This window comes from Porites lutea, chromosome 1 (assembly GCF_958299795.1).
Source record: "Porites lutea chromosome 1, jaPorLute2.1, whole genome shotgun sequence".
Lineage (NCBI taxonomy): Eukaryota > Metazoa > Cnidaria > Anthozoa > Scleractinia > Poritidae > Porites > Porites lutea.
The window spans coordinates 59,510,976-59,534,171 of NC_133201.1; the positions used below are offsets into that span (position 1 = coordinate 59,510,976).

General features: G+C 38.2%; 2 protein-coding genes and 1 long non-coding RNA gene across 3 annotated transcripts in view; 2 read left to right on the forward strand and 1 right to left on the reverse strand.

The window, feature by feature from the left end:
• Nucleotides 1–23,196, forward strand: part of LOC140923688 (LYR motif-containing protein 2-like) — a 246,979-nt gene that overhangs the window by 3,316 nt on the left and 220,467 nt on the right. The window lies entirely within an intron of this gene.
• LOC140923630 (uncharacterized) lies at nt 5,282–16,423 on the forward strand. The gene is made up of 2 exons (XM_073373705.1): nt 5,282–5,370; nt 11,304–16,423. The coding sequence occupies exons 1-2, from the start codon at nt 5,319–5,321 to the stop codon at nt 16,235–16,237; spliced, it is 4,986 nt and encodes a 1,661-aa protein (XP_073229806.1). The 5' UTR covers nt 5,282–5,318; the 3' UTR covers nt 16,238–16,423.
• Nucleotides 17,362–19,482, reverse strand: LOC140940729 (uncharacterized). The gene is made up of 4 exons (XR_012166368.1): nt 19,374–19,482; nt 18,875–18,963; nt 18,334–18,472; nt 17,362–17,594 (listed from the first exon to the last, which is right to left on the reverse strand). It is a non-coding gene; the product is annotated as an uncharacterized lncRNA (long non-coding RNA).

The following is a 23,196-nucleotide window of genomic DNA, read 5'->3' on the forward strand; positions in this document are numbered from 1 at the left end:
TAAACACAACTAACATTGAGTATTTTTGTTTTTTTGCTGATATTGCCTCAGTAAGGATAAGTGACTTGCTGGGAGATTAACAAACTGAAGAAGATACTGAACTGAATCAGTTATGACTTGGTAATAGAAGAGAACAAATATAGATGTGCTAAACAAAGGTCTACAATATTCTCAGCCTAAGGAGAATTTTAATGTCCAGCTATTAAAACTACAAAGTAATTGGCGATTTGCGAATTTTTGAATTTTATGATATATGGAAAAAGTGCAGCTGCGTTAATTCGTGTTGGAAATCGTAAGTAAAGGTATTGACATTTTTCATTCAAAAAATGAAAAATATATCTTCTGGCTGTCCAGCGTCTCTTCCCCCGATTTTTTTCTGAGGGAGGAGGGACGTCTGTACACAGGCTACTTGCTGTCTTGCTTTCACACGTATATATAAGCCGATTGTTTTGCCTCTTGGGATCCATTTTTTTTAGCCAAGATACGTCTTACTTTATCGAGTACCATTTATACGAGCGTGTCCGTTTTACATAAGATGAGAACATGCAGCTGCTCGTATCAGTTAGCAAGGCGGCATGTTGCGATCTGTCACCGAGGTAACATTTTAAAGACGCTTTTGTTCAGAATGGGTCTTTGCTACCAACTAAGTTTATTCTTACACAAGCAGATGTGACATTGTTAAGAAGATAGGAAGTTGCCTCATCACTGATAAAAAAAAGCAAATAAATTGCCGTAGTTGACAAACGGAGAACAAGAAAAACTGTTCGTTTATCGCAAACAATATTTAGGGATGGACCATTAGAAAACTTATGGGGGGGGGGGGGGGGGGGGGCGCAGGCGAAGTACAAAAAAAATATTCGCGCAAGGGAATATTAAATGAAAAAAATTCATGCATGCCAATTAATCCTAAAAAATATTCTTGCTTTGGCCTAAAAAAAAATTCATACAAGGAATTTGATAACGAAAAATATTCCTGCGGCTCGAAAATTCCCCACCCCTTATTATAGGAAATTAACGCTCCATGAAATTAAGGTATTGGAAATTAACGCGACTTAAATTAACGCAAATTTAATAGAAAACGACTTTCGAATAAAGAAAATTAACGCGAAAGAGGAGAAAAGAGGAGGTAGAATTTCATAATAAAGGAAATTAACGCGATTAAGACACAGTTGGTGGTGACAACTGGAACAAATTTTTTTCAACACTGTAGACGAAGATGAACTCGAAATATTGTAAACCTGCGCCTCAGCTTTTGTGAAAGATTAAAAATAAAGGGTAAATAGAAAGAAAGAAAGCTTTTAGTTAATGTTTTTTAGGTGTCAAGAATGTCTGGACAGGTTCCAAAATTGGGGTTACCCATTCGCCCCTGAACCGCCTGTAACCGCCCGTGTGGATCCACGTCCTTTCTACCCTTTGTGACATCATCACTTTTAACGGTCAAGGACAACTTTGTCAACTAACTTGTGCAGAGTGAAGAGATCTTTCAAACCTCTCAGAATGAGCGCAAGTCAGTCAAGAACACCGGAGGAAAAAGCCAAAAGCCATGTGACATTGACCTGAAAATCTCCATGAAAATCTTGTTCCATTGCTCACCTACCTTTCCTTTCACCTAATCCTAAGATCCTAAAAGCTCTCCTAAAAACTCTTCCCACCAAAACGAAGCCTACTAAATGCCCAGCAAGAGAAAAAAAAATAAGGCAAGAAAAGCGAAAAAAGAGGGGAGGAGAGAAAGCGAAAAGTAAAAGTCAAGATCTCGAAATTTTGCTTTCTACGCATGCCCCAAGTTCGCCAGCTGATATTTTGCATCTGGATCAGAAGGCCGCGAAATGTACGACCTGTAAACCGGTTTGTGGTAAGTTTTAGCTCTTTATAGCACGACGGTGACCAGAAAACCACTCGACTAGCTTCAAAACGCGTTTTTCAGCAAAATCCATGGGTCAAAATACTGGAAACTAAGGGCGCGGAAATTAACGCTGCACTTAATTTACGTCCTGGAAATTAACGCTCAACAAAATTAAAGCGACTTGAATTAACGCGAATTTTAACGATTCGCGTTAATTTCATGGAGCGTTAATATCCTATAATAAGGTAACGCTGAGTAATATTTTCTGCCCCTGCGTCAAAGGTCATTTATGTCAGGTTTTCTTTGGCTTTGCTTAGGGTTTCTTGTCTAAAAGCATTCTTGACGGACTGTTCTTACTAGGGCTTGTCTCACTGAAGTCGCATATTTTATCTCTTTCCAAATGTAATAAAACGTGGACGAAAATCGGTTAGATATTTAGGGCCTACCTTATGGAATTCTCTTAAAGATAATATTAGATTATCTCAGGATCTTAGCTCTTTTAAAAACCTAATATTCAAAATTGACTTTGCTGGTATGCAGTCAATTTCATATCTTTTATGCTGCTCATTTTTATTTTATTTTAGTGTTAAATATTATTTTTAGGCATTTTGTATTTACTATTTAGCTTTAATAGCTTTAGCTCGCTCAAACTAACACCCGTGTGCTACATATAATAAACGAGTTTCAAAAAACGAGATTCTGTGTAAACCAATTGTATGGGAAGTTCGCGTCTTACGTAAGACATGTCTTATTTTACCTCGCATAAATAGCCAATTTAAACCACTGGATTACCAGTAATTGTATCATCCCTACAAAATCAGTCTATTTTCGCTGCTTCACGCTTCTGAAAATTGACCTCTGATGCCTAGAATCAACGTAAATCAAAATGGTGATTTTAATCAATGTGATTTTTTTAACACTTCCACGTGTGGTCGCCTGCAGTACCTAGTTTAGACAATAAAAAGCTAAGAAAAATACCAGTTTTTATAAAGAAACAACCAAAATTTGTGCTTCTTATCATTAAAAATATCTTTTCCGTACTTTATGGTTTCTAGTTTTTTCTGGGAGTGCAACATTCATACTAATTTATTATGTCTACTTCTTGGTCAGAAAAATCGGAAAATTATTTGGTCGAAGAGGGTGACTTGTTAAATACGATTTGAGAGTCGAAAGTAATCTTCCTTTTTATTAACTTACATTGTCCAAATTTCATAATTGTTCAAAGTATCGGACTTTTCTCTCTTTGACAGCGATTTGCATCTAATTTGTCCTTAATCTTAGAAACATTGGCCCACACTTTTTGTTGAAATTTTAATATTCCAGTTAATTAAAAACAACAACAGCAAACAAACAATTGAGAAGCTGTTAAGATTGTTCTCGGCTTTCACGCAATCAGATTGAAGCATTTCAGAACTCAAGTGATTCACCTGGCAAGGCCAACAGGTTGTCTACATTAACCGATACAATCAATTTGAATTTCAGTGGTCCAGCTAATTAAAAACAGCAAACAATTATGAAACTATTGTCGCGGTTTGAGGCTGTCAGTTGTTCATCACCTCACATGCCCCTTGCGAAAAAGGGTGTGACCTTTTAGAATTACAAAAAAGTTACGTAAGATTACGTAACTCATTGTGTGGGGAATGAAACTGGAGTTCTTTCATGATCTGGTGCATTATTGTTGGAACCCTCTTTGACCGAAGGTAAGGTAAAAACAATAACTTCAAATTCAATTGTTAAATTCCGGAGTTTCGCAGTGATTCACGGCACGTCTTTATAATCTTGACAGAGAGAAACGCATCCTTTCGGACAACACAGCAGAAGATTACTGCGTCAAGGATTCCTTTAATTTAAACAAACAGCAGTGGAAACTCGGAGAGCTACCGGAGTGAGGTAACAAGCGAAGTCTCAATTTTTGCTAAACCTTAGCAGATCTTAAAGTTGAAAGTGTTGAATGCTGTTTTGGGGGAAGATGGATCTGGAATAGTTTAATACGACAACATTACTGGCTTGTAAGAAGTGTCAGGAAAAAATTCAAATTATCGCTTTAAATACGACAGTCCAATGACATCGACGAAATTGAGATGATGATTAAGTAAGCCGGAAGAAGCCGTGGATGTTACTTTCAAATCTAGAGGCATCGAAATATCGCGGCTCTGATTAAAGAGGAAAAAAAAACCAAGAAAGTGATTTCAAGGCTTTTCAAGCAATAAGGTAAAATACAGCACCCCTGTACAAAGAAAGAATCAAATTAAAAGCGCCAAAGGTGTCGTTTTTGTGAGTACATCGTACTCCCAACGTTAGCATTCAAGATCACTGATTTACAAAAGCGAAAATCGTACGAACTAAACTGAAGCGAAAGCTGTTTTAGAAGGCAAAAAATAAAGATATGGGCAATCCGAACTACAGTTGAGATTGCAGCCACGAAAGAACAACCTGAAGTAGTTGATTTGGTCGCACTATAATCGCAGTTTCTTTTTTTTAGGCTTTTTTCGGATTACTTGGTCTTCTTTTTTAATTTATTTTCCTAACGATAAAATTGATATTTTTTCCTTTTTCTTTTAGTTAGTTTCTTGTTGTTTTAGTTAAATTGTATGGCGGCTATGTCATAGTGAACGCGTGCGTGTCAAAAGAAGGCCCTTGTTGCTTTCAGAAAAAAATTAACGACGGCAGAGAAAACGTCGCTGAAAAAGTGAATTCGTGTTCTTTGACTTCTTTCAATCTTCATCGCGATTACTCCAAGTCACTAACTTTTTCAAATGAAGGCGAACCATCCTAACGTTGAATTCCTAAGAACCATACCCAAGTGCAGAAAGAGAGTGGAAATTTCGTGGTCGCTTGTGTACTTCCTCTGCACAACGTGAAATTAGGCATTTTCAAGACGTAGTCGTGCAAAGAAATGTACAAAAAAGCGTGATTTTTCAGAGTTTCATGCCTCTTGCGAGGCAATCATCAGGCAATTGCCAAAAGTTACGATCAAAGATATAGGGAAAACACAACTATAAATAACTACTATGCGTGGCGTATAGAGCGTGGCGCGTCGCACCACTAATTAAATGATGCTAACAACATGTTAGATTTGCGACAAAAACTAATCACGTTAGGACACTGTTTAGTTTCTTTGAGTGTCTGCAACCTGAGATAAGTTCGTTTCTATTGTTCAGGGTAGACATTTCTGGTTTACACACTATAAAATACTTCTCTAACAAGCACTAATTACATTTCCATGGGACAGGTTTTGGAATTTCTGCAATTACAATTTTTAGTGACGTCTGTTTGCTCTGGTTTGCTCGTTTCTGATAATTTATGTACCTTTTTTGGCCTCTGTTTGTTGAAAATATTACTTACTTCTTCTGATCATTTTTATACAGTCACTTTCATGTCTGGCTGATGACTGAATTTGTTATTGTGTTTGAACAGTTCCTTTGATTTTTAGCTGCAGCCGTGTACTGTACTGGAACCGGCCCTGCCGTCAAGCATGGCTTTTGAAGCTATTTTCGTTCTTCTGGCAGTGATGCAAGGAATTGAAGGTACGGAAAATTGATTAATAATAATATATATTATTAAACAATCATGGTGTAAAGTCATACATACTTAGTAAAGTGTGAAGTTAGGCACAAGACCCTCGAAATTAAAAGAGAGGAAATGGAAGTAAAACCACCCGTTTATTGGCTTTGGACAGTGAACAAGCTCGATTGTGTACACTGATTTCGTTACAATTATTATAATAACTAACTCCTTGTATAGTTTAAACGTGTCTATAGCTTATTAATATTTCTGAAATTGTGTTTCCCGTAAGATGTCATAACTTTCCTTATGCCGTTCAAAGTATGTTAATGACGAGTTTTGTGATTGGTTAAGAATTACTTGTTTAGTTTATTTTGACTATCCCTATATTATAAAGCTACTGGTCTCGATTATCTTGAACTACTTGTGCCCTGATGTTATCGTTACTATTTTGGCAAAAAATGTTGTTATTTTGAAAACTTCAATTTGTAAACTCTTAAATCTCATCCTTGAAAGTGGTGTTTTCCCCACTTTATTGGTGCGAAGGCATTACAATACCCATATTTAAATTTTGAAAAAAACAAGATCCTTCTGACTACAGAGGAATTTGTTTAAACAGTTGCCTTGGAAAACTTTTTTCCGTCGCTCTGTATCACCCATAAATGTAATACTAACCATAAATGCAATAAAAGTCAACCATAAATGTAAAAGCCACCATAAATGTAATAAGAATCAACCTTAAATGTAATAAAATTTTAACCATAAAAGTAATAATCTGGCTCACCATGGATGTAATAAATTTTGACCATAAATGAAATAAATATAATGTTATTATCAAATGAAGCTAATAATTGTCACAAGGTTATCAGATGATGTTTTAATAGTCAGAAGATAAATTTTTGTCAAGCAAGAGAAGATTGGGTAATATAATAAAACATACTCCTTCAAGCTTTGTGTTCATATAACCAATTTGCTTTTGATGTATTACTATTACTTACTTCGTGTATTACTATTACTTAATTTTGGGATTTTGGTCAGACAGCGTTTTGCAGGGATGTCATTTTCCACTCAGTGAGCAGTAAATTTCGTGATTCAAGCGTTCTCAACTTTAAACAATCTGAAATTATCAACAAATTTCTAATAACGAACAAGTAAAATTTATATTTAAAATTAACTTTAAAGGCAAACTGGAACAAGCAAAACGCACAATTTTTTTGAAAATTAGTATAGGTAATAGCATGATTTGTAGTGATATTTGGCATAAATACCACAAGTGATATTTCAAAATCGTTATACTTAATTTCACGAGCCGTCAGGCGAGTGAAATTTGAGACAATTTTGAAATATCACAAGTGGTATTTATGCCAAATATCACATACAAATCATGCTATTATTTGTTTATACTACTGCCGGCGAAAGGTTTGTAATTTTCACATGTAGTTATTTCAAATTAAGCTGAAATACCACTGCTCTGAGCCAATCAAATTGCAGAAATTCCTCATGTAGTAGTATAAACTGTTAGAACTAATGTATTACACACTGTGCCCAAGTAGTCCGGCGGCTTAGAGAACAGTATGCGGTTTTTAACACAAGCACCAAACTTTGAAGGAATATTTACATTCCCAGCTGGTCATTTCTTGATATAGTGCCAAGTTAAATTTTCTAATTCCAGCTAGTTAGCACGAAATGAAATTTTAAGCCCCGAGACCCCCGCGAGGTAATTTTTCTCGCTCTTTTTTAGATTTAATACTTGTTTTACCTAAAATTAAAATGGTAAATTATACCCTTGTTTTGTAGACTTTAGAGAAGCTTTTGACTTAATATGGCACGATGGCCTATACACGATAAATTAAAAGCACAATATTGGAGGCAAATTTTGTGACGCAATAAAATCCCTTTTCACGAAAAGTAAATGTTCCATCAAATTTGATCATCAAAGGAGCGCTTTCTTTGATTACGGAAATGGTGTAAGACAAGGCTGCATCCTTTCACCGATGCTATTCAATCTCTATCTGAATGAGACTCAGTCCATTTTTTCTTAACAAACAAGACACAGATCCCATATTACTACCAAATGGTTCGACTGTAAACTGCATTCTATACGCAGATGACCTGGTACTTATATCACAATCGGCAAATGGATTAGAAAAAGCATTGTGCACACTCTTCAGATTCTGTAACAATTGGATGATGAATATAAACATCAAGAAGACAAAAATTATAATCTTCCAAAAGAAACGTAGAAAGTCGACCACTCTAAAGCACCAATTTTACATTAGCCATGAAAAAATCGAAATCACCAATAGTTCCACCTACCTTTGGGAAAAATTTTCTGCAAAATTGGTCACAAATGGTAGTTTTAAAGAACACAAAGTAATCCTAAAAGACAAAGACAAGAGATCCATATTTGCAATTCGTCAGCACCTTGTCTTTCTTAGACTTCCAATAGATATTTCTACCAAATTATTTAATTCACTCAATCTGGCTCCCAATTCTGATGTATGGCTCTGAGGTTTGAAGCATCTTCGATAAAGGTGATTGTTATTCATGGGAGAATGATATGAATAGAGAAAACACAAATTGAATTCTGCAAACAAGTTCTAGGTGTGAAGTATAAACAGTGTCCAAATGTTGCATGCAGAAGTGAACTTGGACGACTACCACTTAAAGAAATAACTAACGTAAATATTTTCAAATTTTGGATACATTTAGAAAACAAACACGATGATAATTATGCCAAGCAATGTTTACAAATATCAAACGATATGGTTGAGAAAAATCAGATGAGTCTATGAAAAAAGTGAATACCCTATGCAATAGTTCCAATCTCAATAAACTGTATTTAAATGAAAACAACTCCTCTAAATATATAAAGAATATCCAATTAACTCTACGTGAAGAACTGACTTCACAAGATGATCATAGGAATAAGATTAATTGCATGATAGACTCAAATAAGGAAGGAAATAGTTGTATTTATTTATCAAGAAATAGCGCATTTCTACGAAAAGAAAACAGAGCCCCGGAATAAGAAACATCAGTTGGCATAAAGAGTATGGTTAACTGCTCAATATTCGCTGTAACAGATATGAGGTCGATAATTTGAAGTCGTTCTGATCATGTGAATTACTATACTTAGAAGACGAAAAAATATGAACGAATTAACTTGAGTTATGCATGGTAATAACTTTTAACTTACAATCAGATTGGTTTTCAAATTAGCCGTTTCAAAAAATCTATGAACAAATACTAACTATATTACAATGATTTAAGACCGACTATCTATGAATAAATTCATAATTAAGGCAAAATTTTGCTTGTGCTACATCTTTTGAAAAGCTTATATCTCGGCTGTTTTAGACGCAATTTCGATAAAATTTTACAGACATTGTGAAATGATGGAGGTTCAGGGGGTTGTTTTTTGTTTGGTAGATCACGCTTTACGCAATGCTTTAAACCACAGTTGTATCAAATCGGGAAATCGTGATTTTGTGTTCAAGTTGTAGGAAAGAATAGACTGAGATTGTGGTTGAGACTGTGATTTAATTAATAAATGATCACTCAAAACCTCTGGTGTGTCACGCATAGAGCATATTTTACAATTTAAAGTTTGTCAGCAAGATATAAGCATTTAAATGACAAAAATCTATTATCTCTGGAGTTAAGGCCTTATATCTTTTAATAAAAACGCTCTTTTAGAATTCCGCTCTACACATGACACACTACAGTCTACAACGTTTTCCCCTCTGCGGTACCAGCTCGTGAAGTTTTATATATGCGCTGTATTCTTGCTCACAAAATAGGCCATTTCCGAGTTCCCCCAGGCCTCTGTTTCAAAACGAGGGTAGCTGCTCAGCCTTTGATATGGAAATCATTTTTCATTCTCATCCAAATAAAACTCATTTTCACAAGAAAGATCGTGCACCTAGTCTCATTTTGAAAGTGAGGGTTTTTGGAACTCGGAAGTGGCCCATTGTCGGGAAAGTCAAATTTTGAGACTCTCGAAGGTGTCCCGACTAAAGCACGAGTTCCAAGCAAGTTATGTAATCGTGGTAATTATGGTTAATTGCATTCCACACGTAAATTTTGTTTAAAAGCTGCAGTGTTTTAAAGGATTTTTGAGGCGAAAAAAAAACTTCCAAAGAGTTTTGGAATTAAAGTTGGTTGAAATTTCTAAAGAGAAAATTACTCAATCACTCCCTTAAGTCGATCTTATTTTGTATTTGCCCAAATACTAAAAGTTAGTAGCAATATTAAGTTATTTATTTAAAACTGATTTCCACGGTGATCTTTCAAGAACGCGTTGAAACTATTTTGTGTGTTCAGGTCTCTAACATGATTCGGAAGTGCTTTCCATGCTATTTCCCCGCTTGAGTTCGTTTTAGGTTTTGGAAAATGCATGTCGAACTTAATAACCAAGGGGTTGTGATTTTGCACCTCACAGGTCAACCGAAAAAACTCATTTCAGCTCTCTGGTACAGCCGCATGACAAACTTTACACATCATGATACTCATTTCCATTTACCAACTATCGTGCAGCGTTGCCCAACATAGGACTTCTAGAATATCGTATGATCTTAGTGAATAGTCCGCTTTTGTGATAATGCTTGCTTCTCTGTTTTGGTGCTTCTGCAATTGATCTGCGCGCGTTTTTTAGCAATTTCCCCACACAGAGCTACAATAGTCATAGTACGGCTACACTTGTGATCGATTTATGTTCTTTTTTCTTTAGTACCGAGAGATCTAGTTTTATACAGCATACTAAAAAGCAGTGACTTACGTTATGATTTGGGATATCCGGGTCTCATGTTTAATGTGTACGCCCAGTAATTTTGTGGTAATTTTCTTCTTTACAAGCTTCTACGTATACAGGTTTATGAAATACATGCTAAGTTTCATGTCTTTAGATGCAATGGTGTTTTTTTCTAGATCCAAGTATCAAATAACATTTTTCGAAGCTGCCTACTGTTCATTGCTTCTACCTCGCTCTTTTGTTTAGGTTTAATTGCGCTGGTACTCCAACCAGTTATTGAAATATACATATCATCTGCAACATACCCGGGGTAAAATCCTGCAGGCAATTGCGAAGGTTGTTGACGTAAACTAAGAACAGTAAAGGATCTAAAATTGATCTCTGTGGAACTCCACAACTTATTTATTCCCCATCAGAGAACTGGAATGTTCTCGGCCAATTTGTCCCAGTAAACAGAAATGTTGATTAATTTTAACGGCTTTCACTCTTTTTGTCAGGATATATTTGACAAAAAAAAAAACAAAGAAAACTCACTTATCAATGTTGTCGTAGTATTTCGACCTAACATACTGTTAATTACCTTCCAAGTTTCTCGTACATTACCACTATTTTCATAAATGCCTTTTTTGCAATATTTAGATTTTACTGCTCTTATTGTTTCTAGCATTTTTGCAATTTCTTAATTTAGCCAATCTTGCTTGTTATTCGTTTTAAGAAAGTAGACTACAAGTAAAGAAAAAGATTTTGCTATGTATATATAAAAAAAAGAATTAGGCTTGTAGAGATTTTCAATCGGTCCAACTGGTTTCCAATCGGTCCTCGGGGTCAAATCCCAATCAGTACCCGGGAGCTTCTGTGTAAGAGATCCCGAGTTCGATTTTCAGGTGTGACCTCAAATCCTAGAAAAAGATAGAAGTGCTTTTGGGGGATAGTAAAATGAGCGCACCGTTGGTCTCAGGTTTGTTGTATTTTAAGCTACCGACGTAAAATAAGTACTCTTTGCCTTTACATGTAAGTTAAGTTGAGCGAATTTGAATAACTACACTGACCTACACAAGCTTATGTGGTATTAACAATTCTGCCACCATTGTAAATTCTCTTCCATTTACTCACATTTATTTTTAGGCTATTAACAATCTTCCGTTACTCATGAGAAGATCTTTACTTTTATTGATGCTCGCTTTATTTTGACTTAAATTTCAGCCAATGGTCTTGGTAAACCATTCAGCATTCTTCATGGTATGAAGCCAGTCCTGCCAGGTGACAGTGATCTCAGTCGGCTACTTTATCCAGTAACGAAATCTAAACTGTTTGACAACATCCAACATGAAACCACCCAAACCGGAATTACATATTTCGGTGGCTTTATCCAGGTGACGTACCATCCAGATGAAAGAGATTTGATCAAGACGTTCCTCTCGATTTGGCATTTCGAAGATGAGACCAGAGACGCGGCGGCATTTACTTATCAGCCGACTTCAACGACCGCGTCCCAAGGTAGCATGAGGCCCTATGCTCAACTCCTTGGTATAACACCTGACAACATGGTGGGGAAAACCTACGTTCTGGCACGATATTGGAAGAATATAAGCAAGACAACTATGACCAACGCAGATTTTTCAAATCTTACATCATCCGCCGTTTCTTCTGATGCTACAAGCGACAAGATAACGGAACTGTTCTCAGAATATGGTACCCATTACGTTTCCGGTTATGAGATTGGCGACCTAATTTACCAAGTATTTGTGTATGACAAAGAAATCGGCAGCAAAGACATTCTTAAATTCCCCTTTCAAGATCCTGCATACAGTTTCGGTTCCAAAAGTTACGCGTTTCGCCAGTTAACCCAGCCAAGAAAGGGCGACAAGGGATTCAGTCGTGAGGCCGGAAGGATTTTGTCAGCCAGCGGTGATGCTGCTTTGAAGAACATCATACCAAAGTTGAAGGATGATATCTACAGGGTGGCTGCAAGTATCTTTATGTTCCCAGTAAGCCCATCTGCAGACAAAATGACAGACACCCTTACCAAAACAATTCCTATACGCGTTTTCTTCAAACCCATCGTCAATAAACTCTTGACGACCGAATCACCATCGAAGTCAACATGGAATGATGTTTTGTCCGCTACAGTTTTTCAGAAATTTGGGAAAGCTAGCCTTCCGAACTTCCCTACTACCCAGAGCCTTAATGTTGAGGGTTTCTATGGCAGTTTCAATCCAGATCTTGTAACATCTACCGCAACTAACTACATTACTATAACCCAGGTGAACTTCAAGTTGGACGATTTCGTAGTTTCAGATCCCAAGTTCGTCACACATTTATTTATTTATGCAGATGTCTTGGAAATCAGCGAAACTGCTCAGTTGAGGCTTCCCGGGTCCAGAAAGATATTTCTTGTATGCCGAGAATTCGTGGCGTCGTCCTCTGGTAACAAGGTTCCAGAAATAATTGTTGGCTCCCACGCAAATTCTGAGCCCGTCATCAAAATAATTGCCAAACGATTTCGTGGTATTTTGAAGCTGACCCAATCCAAGAATGGCAAACACTACACATATGCAAACGAATACGTCTACAAAACAGTAAAAGATCCGAACTTAAGCGGCCAATTTACAGTTAAGGAGGAAAATACAAAGAAACTTCTTTATCCTGACAAACAAACTGCAGCGGAACTTTACGACAATACCGGAACAACAAACGAAGCGAGGTGGCTACACCAAAGCTTGGTTAACAGCCTGGAGTTGACTGTGACCAGTGTAGAAAGCATTTTAACGGTCCGTGCCAGTAGCCAATCAGTTAAAACAGCAAGCGAAAGTTTGAACTGGGTTACAGAAACCCTGACAAGAAGCGCCAAGGGATCTTCGCCTTTATCTCCCGACCTTGAAATGGTCCTTGGTCGTGTTTTATTGTTAGGTAAGACCCAATTGACAGAATACGCCAGGTCAAGACTCATCGTTCTCAGATTGAACTTCCCCCAATACCAACCCCTTTACGAACGACTATTGACAGCTGTCTCCAACTATGAAACCACATACAGAACAGTCTCCACTGAAATACAACGCCGCAGGCTAGTAGAGACTACAACAAATTCCCTACAGGAGCTAAACAGAAATGTAAAGAGCATTGGTTCTTTCCTGGTTGAACAGGCTGAAGTCAACGCGCAGCATCAAGACGACGTTGCGAAGACCCAGCAAGCTGTCCATGACTTGGAGAAAGATCAAATCAGCCGAAAACAAGGTGAAGCTGACAAGTTACTTCAGGAGATCCTGAAAATACAGAATGACGTGAAAACTACTGGAGATGCATTGATTAAAGCACTTAAACAGTACGAAAAAGAGCAAATAATATCAGCAGTTTTGAACGTTGCCGAAGTTATTGGATCGTTGTTCACAGGAGGCGTCGGCTTGGCAAATATCGACAAGAAGCTGACAGGAATTGTTCGGATTGCGGAAAAGTTAAAGAACGTTGTTACAATAATTGAACAAGTGAGTAAACTTTACGACCTTGGCAGAAATTTGAGGAATGATATCGGCACGATCAACCGAGCTTTGGAAAACATCCCAAGTACAGCGGTCGGTACAGATAGTTTCCCGACGGAACTGGAATGGATTGATTTTGACACAGATGTGCAGTCGTTTACAACGCCGGGCGGCTTTCTCCCAGGTCAAGTGGCCGGAGAGGCACTCGATTTTCAACGTGCTGCCAAACGTTTATCGGCTAGGGGTAGGAGGTACGTAAACATTGCTGCAAACATAGCCGAACGAAAATACAAACAGATACAAATTGAAATGCAGAGAGATCTCGCCAAACGACAGAGCAATCGTTTACGAGCACTCAAGACAAGATTAACACAAAACGACCTCTCAAATCACGATGCAAAAACTACCGATCTCTTTGAAATTGGTAACATCATCAAAATGAAAGAGAATCAAGTTCGTTCGCAGCTTATCCAAACGTTTGTTAGCATGGATGCTGCCCTGCAATACTACTATCTTCAGAAACCAACCCTGGTGACAAGTTACGACACTATGGCCATTCAAGTGGCAGCCGTTCGTCAGATGCAATCGTCTATTTCAGCACTGGAAAACTTTCCCTCCCGTCCTGTGGACCTGTCAAAGCCAATCGACTTCACTGTTCCTAATGTAGCAGTTAACGATTTGCTCTCCAAGGAAGGGTATACTATCCCAGTTCCACTGAGTTCTCTTCCCTTCCGTGATTATGTGCGCGTTCGCGTTTTGAAAATAGAAGTACGCGCAGACAATATTTTAGAGTCAGCGGATGACACTGCATATATCCAAGCCACCGCCTTGGGAGAATCATTCCAAGATAGAGACCTTGATCGTAATCCAAGAATCTTTTCAACCACACCCAATGAATATCGCTTTGTCTACAACATTAAAACTGGAAAATCGGTTGTGGATGTAAATCCATCTCCGAATTTTGTCAATAAGTTTATACAAGTGACGCCGTTTGACGACTGGGTATTTCGTTTTCCAAAAGTGACCACCAACAAAGGAATTCGTTTCTCGACAAAACTTACCACTCTCAGAATTAAATTCTACGTGAACGTCATCTTTCACCCTCCACCATCGACTAACAATGATCAACTTCTCCATCGACGTCTCTCCGACGATGTGTTAGGTAGCAAGGATAAACTTCTCACCGATCTAAGTGGTCGCTCACTGGTGCGTGAATGGGATGCCACAATGGCAGTAAGCGCTGAGCGCGTGAATGAGCTTTGGAAAAATCAGTACGACGCTGACACCAACGCTGGTTTCGTGAAAAGTATAACAACTGCAAGGACACTGGCCTCAGATAGCAGAAGTTTTAGGGTGGAAACGAGAGTTATGATGAAAGTCGGTCCGCCCATTATCCAGTTTGTTAGAAACAACCAAGACAGGGCAACTCTGAAAATCAAAATCAAAAGTGCAGTAATGGAGTACTGGGAGTTTAGTAAAAGACGTAAAACCGAAGATAATTACAATGAAACCGCAACCTTAAGTGACGGAAGTGAAATTTCGGGCACCATGAATTTACTCCAAGTTCGTGGATCGTTGACAAAAGATTCCAGAGTGGTTCTTGATTTAAGCAATGGAGTTTTTGAAGTCTTAGAGTTACCTCTTAAAGGACACTTAGAACTAACTATCAGAAACCAAATTCAGCTGTTCTTCAACACGAAGTTAAAATCGACAGATTTCGAGTTGGCGCGAATCACGTACGAAGATAAGCTTACACCAAGCAGTCTTGTGCCTGATAAGTTTTATCTTGCAACGGGTGGATTTGCAACTTCAACTTCTGGCTATGGAACTTTGTTCATTTTCTTTAAGACACGTTCTGCCAGCGCGACTGCAACGGAGCAAACCAAACGAGACTTTAACGACCCGCTCTCGATTGACAAGAAAATTATCCCTAACAAGTTTGAAGTTGCTTTGTTCATCAGTAACAGAATCATCTTCAAAGATATAATAAAGGAAGAAATCAAAAACAAATTCGGTTTCGGAGTACACACGGACGTTCTTCCAGGGCAATCGGTATCACCCAGTCAGCAGTCCCTTTACGTCAAGGGAGATCAAGGTGCATCTCGTAGCCTACCTATGAGGCTACATTTTTCAAGATACAAATCACTGTCATTTACTTTCACCATTCCTGGAAACACCCTTACGGCAAAACCTTTTAATAAAGGTCAAAAGCTTCAAGTCCACTGGGTCAACAGCAACTTGGCCATGAGTATTCCGTATCCTAGCCATCAATGTGGTGGTATATTCTGTCATGATACAACTGAACACGAAACAGTGACCTTCACCACCAATTTTGTGAGAAACTTTGTGCCTTCCATTGACAGAGACTTGACGATATCATACACTGAGGAGGCTGTATCTGGATCAGCCAGCAGCAGTGTATCCTCAATCACGGAATGGTGGCGCGGCTCGGAATTCCGCACTGCTAAGAATACCATCACCAGCACAGTGGACAACTACTTGTCAGGATTGCGATTCAACTTTCAAAGCATATCCGCCTTTGCCATCACTCAAGTTCTCTTCCCCAACAAGAAGGTCTTTTACATGACCGAGGTTTACATTCCTGGCGACATGCTTATTCTTGGTACTGTCAACACAAGTCCCACACCGGCCGCAAAGTGAGAATTTGGTACGGAATTTCGCGAAGGTCTTCAGTTTAAAAAGGAGAATGTAAAATTTCATTACGATTAGATCGTCACAATAAAGGAGTTAAACTGATCCAATGTTTCCGTCTTGATCTCAATTGTTCCCTTAAATTTCTGTCTGTTTTATTGAGCAGTCTGAGTCGTGATATTAGTCGAAGTGAAAAGCTTGTGATGCAGTTGAGGAAAGTAGACGACTAAGAAGATGTAACTTCATTATACTCTCCTGTCGCTATATTTGTGCTCTTTTTGACATTTCGAGACTAAGCCCCTATGACTTATGTCCAACAGAAATGTTTTCTTTTCGACATTTTGACTAATAAGGTTTTTTTTTTAAATTTTATGAACTGTATTTACCGTTTGCTTCATCTGTAGCAGTATATCGCTAAATATGTGTATGTATCAAAGCTAAATAAACGTTGTGTTACCTTACCTACGATGAATTGTCGTCGTTTTACCTAAGGTAACACAACGTTTTTTTAGCTTTGATACATGCACATATTTAGCGATATACCGCTACAGGTACAGCAAAAGGTAGTAAATACAGTATGTTTACCATAAAGTTACATCGGTTACACAAACAGATTGTGCGGACGCCCTGTGACGAGATCAATATTTCAACACCACCTCGGCACAAGACTTCTTCCCTTGGTTAATAACATTAAGCTGAAACTAGTATTTTATTGGAAAATTACTATTTTAGTTTTCCTAGCATTCTTTGCAAGAATATGGGCATTGAATTCGAACATGTTCATATGCTTTGCAATATCCTTTGTTGGCATATTCAGCGCAATAGTTACTCCTGTCTCTGCATTCTGTAAAGGAAAAAAAAAACAATTACGGGAACGTTAGCAACCACGTTCATTGTTCCTTACATAAATTCGGATGTCATTGTCTCTAGCGCCCGACATGGAGTGACAGTAGGTGGGCTAGAACTGCATTTGAAGGCTTGTAATATATTTTTTGACAGGTTTTTCCGGGGATAAAGCAGCAAAAACTGGAATGGGGAAACGGGGCGACACTGCGACACTCCTCTACCCGCTGTTTCACTGCAAAAATTAAGCAGCTGCGTGAATATATTTTAAGTGCATCAATTACCAGGAGCGAAGGTTGGCGTAACAAGCCGGTAAACGTAGTTGCTTCTTCCTTTTCCCACACAAAATGTATCTTTTTGTTTGCAGCGAATGGTGAAATCCTGTCCCACACATTCTTTGGAGATACCGTCATACGCATGCGTAACGTTAGGTTTGACTCCACTCCAGCACTCGGCGTAAAATTGAAGACCAAAATATGCGAAACCTTTCCTTCTTGTCTTGTTCGCACAACTGCAGGCCAAGCTTTAAAATAAAAGTGACAATTATGAGATAAGAAGGAGCGATTTTCACTCCCTTTTTTTTCTCTGGCGGTGCACCAGTTTGATATCTCTTAACTGGTTTTGCTTGTCCTGTCTCTTAAGTTTCCGTTACCACAATGGCAAATGGCAAGCCTAACCTTTTTTGATTAGATAACATATTCCCTCTCATGTCTCCACCCAATCACTTTCCTCAGTAGACGACTACTGTATAAGCGAAGGAAATTTGATTGTATCTTGAAAACAGTAATACAGGAGCTTAAGTTGAAGGATACATTTGCAACACACAAGGCTAAATGTTCACATTCAATGATGATTTTTAATCACGTTAATATATATATACAATACCCCCCCCCCCCCCCCCGAAAAGAACAGAGGAATCCCAGCTTATGTAAAAATAAGACATTTGGACGTTACGTACTGAAAAATTTAAGGTTAAGATTATAGTGAATCGTTTTTGCCCATTTGAGGAAAATTCCACAGCTCAAAATTTTATTTCAAAAATGGGCTTTGTAACCGAAATGATAAGAAACCTGAGAAAGATCTGCTTCTCTACAGATATTAGTTTTTCGAACCATTAAAGATGGTGCCGATAATTCGTGAATGCGGCACCACATTTTCCTTAGAAATTATCCCATTCAAGATATTTTTCGTCTTGTCGAGCCTTTTAAACAATTATCACTACTTCTACGTTGTCGCCACCGCAGCTTGTACTCGTACTATACCCTTCTAAAAATTCCTTCCACTTCTTCCAGCCTTGGACCAATTGATTTCTCTTGTTCAACAACAGCTCCGGAAGAGGTCTTGTATTGTCATTAAAACATCCCACTTTAACGAAGTTTTCTCCACATCTTTCTAAGGGACCTATAAAGAGTATCGAGAAGTAAGAAGTTGTTGCCCGTGCATTACTTCGGTCGGCCTTATACAAATCTATCTTATAAAAGGTTTTCCACCTGTTTATGTGTTAGTTAATACTATAATGATGTAGATGATACGCGTTGAATTTGTGTAAAACATCCAATTTAACGAATGAAAGATGAAAAAGACACTGATGATAAGACGGCCTGAGTCATGTCTTCATCTCGCCAAATCTCTTTCATGCCATTTTGAACAGAGTCGGAAGTAACTTGGCTAGTTCAGCATTTCTTGCTGGCTCTTGTCACTACTTATCCAACAGTGTTCTTGTCTCCGAGTCTTATATGACCTTTTCAAAAGAAAAAAATTAAAACGATGTATTTTTGGTAAAACTATAATTGTAAAACTTACCAGATACTACAAAAACAGTGTGGCAAGCGAGGTAAAGAATTAATGTCTCGAAATGCATATTGCTTGGCCTGTAGAAATATATACAAAGGCTGAAAATAGAAAATAATAGTTATCAAATTTTCATAACATCAACTTTACCCCTAGCTCTCATCAGAGTCTTTCTATTTCTTGCTTCGTTAACTTGCGATCAGGTGATCCTTCTTCCCTTTATGTTTAAGAGACTAGGGGAAAAAAGAACGCCTGGTGTCGCCGACTTTCGCGCTATCCCGAAAAAGAACGTCTGATCGCAGGTTATTGCCTCGCGAGAGAATCATCTCATTCATTTGAAATAATATGGATCATGTGAAAGTGGGGCCTGAAAAAAGGGCTGTAAAAGAAGTCTGTACTCTTTTGATATTTATCTATCTTTAATTAACAGGTTTTTTGCTTGAACTTCTTTTTTTCTCCACTAAAATATATTCAAAAGTTTTAAAATGCAAAGAAAAGAACGACCACTTACTTAAGATGCTAGAAGGTCTATCCTCTCCGTTAAGTCAAAGCTGTACATGTGAACTCAAGCCTTGTGCTGTGTTTAAGTAGACATGCATCCGCGGGATATGATAGGTTGAAAACGTGAAAATATTGACGACAAAAATTATCTTTAGGGGGGCTATTTCAAATTCAAAAGAAATGTGTCTCTCCATTGTTTACTTATGAAAACAATCGAAGGGTCAGTTGTAAAAATAATGTTTTTTTGAGTAATATTTCCACAGCTGTTCTACCTTTCACTGCTGGTTTATATATTTCAAATGAAAAACTAACACCTTCAAAACATTCTTCCTATACATTACTAGCATGCAGATCTGCACCAAGGTTGCAGACTTATTGGTTACTGAACTTTCAAGTTCTCCCACCGTGAAAAGTTTTTCGAAATATTAGTCTGTTGTTTTTCTCTCAAGCGTTGTTTAACGGGTCAAAGCGTTGCTATTACAACGAACTTTAAAATAAAAACGGTTCCTCTTGGTCTCCAAGTTCCTCAAAAAGTGGTCTGTTGTCAATCTGAACTATTGATTTCGACACTGAATTCACACATATTAAGCTAACAATTTACCAGGTGTGCAAATTATTCATCTTAGCATGTGATAAAAAGCGTGACGTTGACTGGGGCTCCAAAATACAGGCCAACTACCTGCGTCGTTTCTTGCAAAAAATAGGCCTTTTGCATTAGTTGATCACGTGATCAAATTTCAGTAAACACGAAAACGACACGCGTGCAAAACGTCTTCGCATGCGCAAGGTCTCTATTTTCAATAATTAAAATTTGCAAAATCTTCCCCATTTAAATTGAAAAACACTTAGGAATGTTTGATATGTTTAATGGTTTGCAGCCGGTTCTAGTATTAAGCACAACAAAAAATTACTTAAACTAACTTAACTAACTGGTAAAGTCGTCCAGTACAAGGTTTTTCCGTCCTTGTTTTTCCACTTAGCATGCATTGGTCGTTTTCGTTGTTCGCATTGACCGAGCTCAGCGACATGATGACCAAAACAGCAACAATGGCTACGGCGAAGTGCTGCCAGAGCGAGCGTGGACTTTCAAACATGATTTTCGCCTTTGGTGCAAGGAGGAAAGTATGTGGTGCAAAAGAGAGAAACTAAAGCAATTAATAAACTTTGTGTTCGTGAAATTCTAAGCTTATCTTTTGTGTGTGGAGCTTACTTTTTTGAATTTCGCGGCCGGAATCTAGTTTGTTTTGGTATCGAGTATAATTTCGATTGGGGGAGGCACATGCAAATTCGCGCCGGAAGCAGGGAAGGCACGCATGCGCACTGCGTTTTTCACGCGTGTCCACGAAAACAGTCTTCTTTTGACAAATTTTGTTAGCACGAGCTGAAAGAGCAAATTAAAATCAGGTAACCTGTAAATTTTCAGCCATATATCTCAAAAGTAGCGATTGCAACAACCGCCGAAAATTAGAATAAAATGTAAGAGAACAACAACTTTTGCCACTCAATCACGCTTGATCAACTAATGCAAAAGCCTTTTGTTATTTGCAAGATAAGTCTATCTCTCCTTATTTCCGTTTGGTTGTGTAGACTGTTAGGAGGCCTGGGTGCGCCTTCTTATTAATCCCGTACCCAGACTTCTTGTCGACGAAGCCACCGGGGGCGAGATCTGGTCAAGTAAGAAAATTTATTTTTTTAATTGGCTAGATTATGAGGGAACGACGTGATTGTTGCTATCTGCACGCACTATTCAAAAAACATTTTTGTTGAAGAACTGGTTTTCCGTCTCAATATAGCTTGTAAAATCATTTTTATCTCACCTTGAAAGGCTTTTTAAACTCTAACTCAGTATCAAAATAAAGACTTTTGAAAAGGATTTGCACTAAAGGAATTGTCGCGTAGAAGTTGACGTGTACTACTTTGAGCTTTGATTGCGCTGTAATAATGTTACAAAAAACAACAACCACAAGAGATCTACGTGCAAGATTACCTTCTTGTACCTACCCCTGGCAGTCAGCACTCTAGTACTCATAACTTGAGCTTGATGTTCGTATCAAAATTAGTTTAAGTGAGCGCGACTAGCACGAAGACAAGCCACTACTGAGTCACAGTTCTTTGTAGTTATTTTTCTGTTGCCAGACATCGTTGTGGCATTCGCAAACATCAAAGCTACTATAGAAGGACACTGAAATTGCCATAAAATTGACCATACAAGGACAGAACAGAACAGAAAACTATCCGGATATGAAATCAGAGTTCAACAATAATTTACTTGGGAATAAGCACTTACTCATCCGGCAAACTTCGCTGGCAGTCTTATCGTTTTCGCTAACAGTTCTTCTTTGCTTTTAGTTTCTTTTGTCTAACGTTCTGTTCATCTATTCTTCTGTTCCTCCCATCTCTTCGGTACTCTAATTTTAACCTTCTGGCCCCGGTTGTTCAAAAATTGGATAGCGCTGTCCAGCGGATAAGTATTGGGGAAACCAATTGCGTTATCCACTGGATGGTGATTTATTCAGTGGATAGCGCTATCCACCTTTTGAACAACCGGGGCCTGCTCTTTTGACCTGTTTTTTCTAATTTACCCCTGCTCAACTTAGAAGCTTCCTTTTTATTTGCTATCGTATGATTAATGTGTTTTTCTCAGTAGTATAAGAATTGTCGATAATTTTTTATCCGAGAAAATTTGGTAATCACGTGACCGTACACCGACCGCCCGAGGGACCGTCCGTCCGCACCACAGGCATACCAATGTAAAATAACTCAATCAACAGGTATGGCAACCCAAATGCAATGCGGGAAATCGCATAGCCACCGGCGACTTGTAAAGCAGAGACAACTAAAGAGTCAATAAAGACGAAAACGGAACGCGGAAATTGCTTCCGTATCTGTGTTGTCTAAAGTATTTAGCTTAGATTAATTGTCATGTCCACAAATTTGGAATATAGAGCAGGAGAAAGACAGAGAAAAGGAGAAAGAAGGCGGCAGGCCAGCGAAGCTCAACGAGAAAAAGGGCGACAGAGCCTAGAGCGAGGGATTAAAAACAAAGGAGACATTTTCTTTTTGGAAGAACAACATGAAGATTTTGTAGCGGCGATGACAATGCTAGCGGCCACCAATGCAGGGAGAAAATGAGAGGCAGTTGAAAAAAAAGTGAACGAGAACACGTACATTTCCTCCATAAAACGTGTAACTAAGAAGTTTCTGGAAGTTTCACGTTGTAGCCGTGCAAAACAACGGCAAAGAAATGTACAAAAGAAGTGTGCTGCATGTGCAAAGTTGCTTTTTTTGCTAATTAGACCTATTGTTGTTTTTCAACGTTCTCCGGCGTTACCTTCGCCGCTTAGCATTAAGAGGGGTTTTGCTCCCGTAGCACGCTCCAGGATCATTTTGCACGCGTCAGTACACACGAGGGAGCGTTTTCAATTTCGCTCAATTTGCCCCGGGAGCTTGCTCCCAAATATTTAACCGGTTAAATATCGTCGAGCATTTTGCGGGGGTGGAAATTCTGCTCCCGAGGATGAAGTATACCCATGAAATCGTTGGTACACGGAGGAGCTTTGCTCCCGGAGTGTGCCGCGGGAGCAAAATCCCTCGTGTGCATCGGCCTTTATACGATTTTATATTTTGTTTGAACAAACTATAACTCTTATCGAGAGCTTCGCTTTTAGCCCTGGTTAAATCTATGTATTAAATTAAATTTACTTCATAACGGATGCTTTTAGCTAAATCAGGTTAACGAAACACAATTTCATTTTAAAAACCATCATAAAGGTGAATTATCGATCTTTCATCAAATTTTCTTTTTTAAGAAACTCCGGGTGCCTTGAGGACGG

Bases quoted from the DNA above. Each gene is read 5' to 3' on its own strand.
- LOC140923630 (XM_073373705.1), top strand. From the start codon at position 5,319: ATGGCTTTTGAAGCTATTTTCGTTCTTCTGGCAGTGATGCAAGGAATT. The intron at 5,371-11,303 runs GTACGGAAAATT...CTTAAATTTCAG, and splicing joins AGTGATGCAAGGAATTGAAG to CCAATGGTCTTGGTAAACCA.